This window comes from Prenolepis imparis, unplaced genomic scaffold (genome assembly GCF_030444845.1).
Source record: "Prenolepis imparis isolate NDT839.2.m4 unplaced genomic scaffold, iyPreImpa1.0 SCAF_7, whole genome shotgun sequence".
NCBI classification, from domain to species: Eukaryota; Metazoa; Arthropoda; class Insecta; order Hymenoptera; family Formicidae; genus Prenolepis; species Prenolepis imparis.
Genome location: NW_028141165.1, coordinates 14,686,054 through 14,690,675, shown reverse-complemented (window position 1 = coordinate 14,690,675; position 4,622 = coordinate 14,686,054). Strand labels below are relative to the sequence as shown.

Here is a 4,622-nt window from a genome sequence, read left to right as displayed (position 1 = left end):
ACTATGCAGATTTTCCGCTGGAACACACAAGGAAAACATGCCATTCGTAAAATATCGGGTATTTATTAGGTTGCTTTTGATGCAACGTTTCGATCGATCGATCGAGAGAGAGAGAGAGAAAGAGAGAGAGAGAGAGAGAGAGAGAGAGAGAGAGAGAGAGAGAGAGAGAGAGAGAGAGAGAGAGAATATTACAAGATTACATTTATAAAATTATAAATAAATATTTTTAAAAAATGAAGAGAATGAAAGAAGAGAGCACACGATTGCGAGATTTTTCTCGATTATTTTTTGCGATGAAATTTAATGACGTCAATTACATGATTGAATTTTGCTGTTTATAGAATATTTTCTATTTATAGGAATTTTCTCTTCGAACGATTAGAAAAGCCATACTATATCCGAAATAATTTTCTCGATTCAATAATTTTCAATAGTTTCTTTTTCAAACCATTTCTAATCTCTATAACAATCGCTTTGTCGAACTCGATCGATTATGTCTGGGAAGAGACCAGGCATATACGCTAGACGAAATGAGTTTCTGCTGGAAATTATTACGCAAATGCGCGCGTTATTTATGTTGTGGAAAAGCTCATTGACAGGCATTGACAGACAGAATAAGCGATACAAAGTTGCGATACAAAGTTGCGTTGACGCTTGTAGAAGGGGAGGGGATAAGGATATCGTCACCCTATATATATGCGGTGACGATCGTTTCTCCAACTTAATAGTTTACATACAACGAACGAAGCGAGGGAACCTTTAAAGAGATCGCATTAATCTCTCTCTCTGTGTGTCGGCTTATTTTTGTAAAAACGCGTAGGGTATATATTCCTCCTCTCTTCGCGCGTTCAAATTTTTTCTCTTCGGTGAATAAAAAAATATAATACCCCGGGCTTGAGAAAGATGGGATACTCATTAATGGCGATCTGCGTCCTCGTGGCTCTTGTGCTGGCGAGAATTATTCATGGACGTCCTGCGGTCGCCGAGAGCGGGTAATTAAAAAAATTCACAATTTTTTTCTTACACGCAATTTTTGCAAGTTGCAATAATATTCCAATATTTTATAATGAAAAAATGTTGAAAGGCGAACACTTAATAATATCACTTGGTTTCCGTTTTGACCTTCCGTTTGAATTTTCTCCACGTCTTCACATATGCGTTACGTCAGAACATTATTAGCCATATATTAACGTTATTACATCATATATACGATAACATCGGCCCATCTGGATATAAATATTATGAATTATGTCGCGATACATGAGAGAGACTCTTTATGTTTCGAATAAAGAAAAATCGACATTTTCCGATTTCTCTCAAATATCAACTATCTCGCTCAATATCTCATTTCTATAATTTTTATTTCACGATAGGTTGAACTTGAGCATGTCAGAGTCACGTGCGTCAAAGTTGGAAGATTTCTCGAGATTCCTCGAGCCGAAAGCAATCTCGTCATCGATCGTGGATCACGGAAGCTCGTCGTTTTCGGCTAAATCGTGAGTCGCGAATTAAGATTCTCCTTCGATAAATTCGATATTGTTCCGTTAAATTAAAGTCTGTGTTTTTTTTTTGTTTTTTTACAGACGACAGAAACGACTGTCGGACCAGAGACGAGCCGAGCTAGAGACCCTCGTGAGTTTATCAAGGATCACAGGCAAGCGATCGCTGAACGTTACGCAAGGAAATTGGCAAAACAGGTCGTTGGATCCGGAAAAAATGTGAGAAAAATTCAATAAAAGTCAATAAAAAATATTTATACAAAATATATGAAATTTTGTTAGATATATATATCAGATAATATATATTTTTCAACTCTAAAACTAACTTATATATATATTTTTTATAATGCGATAATAATTTTTTTTTCTCTCTAACTAATGGACAATCTTACAGTGGTCGAAGAAAACGTTTCGCGGTGAATGTCCTAGCTGAGTTGGTCCCCATCATCCGTCTTATCGAAAAACCGAAACGCGACGGGGATCCTACGTATCCTCTGGTTAGGTAAGTCGTTTCTCTCCCAAGATTATTAATAATATTACGAGTAGAAACCGCGTTAGAAATCTTCGTCGTACAATTTGCATTCCCGCTTAAGATCGACGGAAGAATGTTTCAAGGGTACGAAGAGCGAAGAGATAACATCTCTTTTGCGGTGTGCTTTTTACGCGTGCGTAAGTCGCTTTCGATAAGTACGCAATTGCGTAGGTCATAAATTCGAGAAAGCGAGAGAGTTAATGCTGAAACATTAAAATCTATGCTCTAAAAGTGACGCAAGGCTATCGCTGTATCGCTTAAAATGCGATAAAGTCCTTGGCTGCCGTTGGAACGTGCCATCTTGCCTTTTTATCATGTCGCGTCGCGACATTTCGCAATTATTTCGATTTACATCAAAAGAAGTAATCGACCCGACGATTACGTTCGAAGATGTTAATGAACGGGGAAAAAATATTTATACACATATATACGCGAGCGCGTTTCATACATCGCAGTCATCTCATTTCCGACGATTTCTACTGCGCATGCGCGATTCATTGATAAGGATATAATCTCTGATATGTTTTAAAAAGAAAAATTATCCTCGTGTTGTGTGATATATATTAATATACATATATATATATATATATATTATAATACATATATATATTATAATATATAATATAATATATAATTATAATATATATATTTGATATATTTATATATATTTATATAAAATATTATAAAAAAAATATATATATATAATTTGATATATAATTTTTTTTTTAATGAGAAATATATATATATCGCGTGTATTTAATTATATAATTATATATTTTAATCAAATAATATTTTTAATATACATATCGAGTGCAAAACTTAAAAGAGAGTCAAATTCTGAAAACAAATCAGTTTTTATCTTCAAAGAAAAATATCGATTATGCTAATTTGTATATTTTTCGAAAAAAAATTTAATTCTTTCTATTTATATGTATATATCGCATGCATTTAATTACATATATAATATATATAACTTTATATTTTAATCGAATATTTTTAATACATATCGCGTGCAAAACTTAAAAGAGAGCGAAATCCTAAAAAAAATCAGTTTTTATCTTCAAAGAAAAAAATCGATTATGCTAATTTATATATTTTTGTCGAAAAAAATTTAATTTTTTCTATTTTTTATTTTTATTATAGTTGAGTAAACCGCTCTGATGGCGTCCGAAGAAAGCGTGCATTTTATCACAAGGGATGAGCCTGGCACATTCGAAGATCAGTCTTTGAACATTGCATCGTTTCGACCGCTTAGTAATCAATCGCGGAATTACGGAAACGAAGATTAAATCATAATTAATGCGACGTGGTCGCGAGAAGAATACTCGTATACAATTCCATAGATTTATTAAATTCGTTCTAACAAATCATCGATATATTGATGAGTATATTATTTTTTTTAAATTTATTCGCATCTTTGGAATGTATAAAGAAATGTTATTTATATGGCTGAATAACTAATAAATTACTTAATAAAAATTGAATGCTACAATAAAATTGTGTCCATAATAAATTCTTATAATCAGATTAGGTTAGATTAAAATTTTTTTAATAACAGAGTTTTAAAAAATGTATTAAATCGTTTGATAAAAAAAGCTTTTATATTTATTATAAGTTAATAGTTTTTACTTAACAAATCAATGCTTATTTTAATTAATAATGAAAAATTAACTAACTATGAATTTTTAGAAAAGTCGAAATATTCTTATCTTTTCTTATTATTAGTAACACAAATTGCGACACAAGTTAATTATATTCGTACTATTTTTATTTCTCCTTTACTTTGTGTCATTATATATCATTATATATATCGAGAATCAAAATAGACTTTTCTACCTCGGCAGTAAATTTAAAAAATAGATGAAAGAGAGAAAGAGAAAGAGAGAGAGAGAGAGAGAGAGAGAGAGAGAGAGAGAGAGAGAGAGAGAGAGAGAGAGAGAAATAATTATATAGTATATATAAATGTACTGTAGAGTGTAAAATTATATAAATTAAAATTATAAAAAACTTAATTTGTGTTTATATTAATAAATTATATTATCGGACACACACACATACAAATAAATTAATTTTACATATGTTAACTAACCTTCATCAGGACATATGCGTATCGGTGCTTCTACATGGAAGCATTATATGTTCACAACACGACACAAAAATATCGACGATAAAAGTAATTCTATTTCTTACAAGACGCGGAATGACACGTTTAACGCTTTTCTCAACTTATTCACGAAACAAATTTAATAAAAGAAAAAAAAATACACGCACTCGAGCAAGTGTAAATCGCGGCCGCGACAAGATCCATAATGGCGGATACTTTGCGCGCTCATTTGACGCAAACTTCAAGCAGTCGTCGAGATATATCGCTCTTCGATACTCTCGATTCTCTCGAATCGCGACGCAGCGATATATCGCTCGCGAGTTCTCGCTCTATCGATCGAACTGCGCGAGACAGAGCGAGGCGTGACGAGACGAGACGAGAGAACGAAATGACGGAGTGGGAGATGGTTAATCGAGGTGGAGAGGGGGGGAAGTCCCGGCCGAAGAGGGAGCGAAGAAGGAGAGGGGAGTTGAGGCGCAGCGAGGCG

General features: G+C 33.2%; 1 protein-coding gene across 1 annotated transcript; it reads left to right on the top strand.

Moving 5' to 3' along the window:
• Positions 1–736: 736 nt before the first annotated feature.
• On the top strand, positions 737–3,483 carry LOC145938616 (uncharacterized). The gene is made up of 5 exons (XM_083042374.1): positions 737–992; positions 1,374–1,496; positions 1,584–1,718; positions 1,894–2,001; positions 3,175–3,483. Exons 1-5 carry the CDS (start codon positions 904–906, stop codon positions 3,176–3,178), a joined length of 459 nt encoding a protein of 152 aa, XP_082898500.1. The 5' UTR covers positions 737–903; the 3' UTR covers positions 3,179–3,483.
• The last annotated feature ends 1,139 nt before the right edge of the window (positions 3,484–4,622 follow it).

Excerpts from the sequence above, each read along its gene's own strand:
- LOC145938616 (XM_083042374.1), top strand. The coding sequence starts at position 904 with ATGGGATACTCATTAATGGCGATCTGCGTCCTCGTGGCTCTTGTGCTG. Across the intron at positions 1,497-1,583 it reads TCGTCGTTTTCGGCTAAATC|ACGACAGAAACGACTGTCGG; the intron begins GTGAGTCGCGAA and ends GTTTTTTTACAG. Across the intron at positions 1,719-1,893 it reads TCGTTGGATCCGGAAAAAAT|TGGTCGAAGAAAACGTTTCG; the intron begins GTGAGAAAAATT and ends ACAATCTTACAG.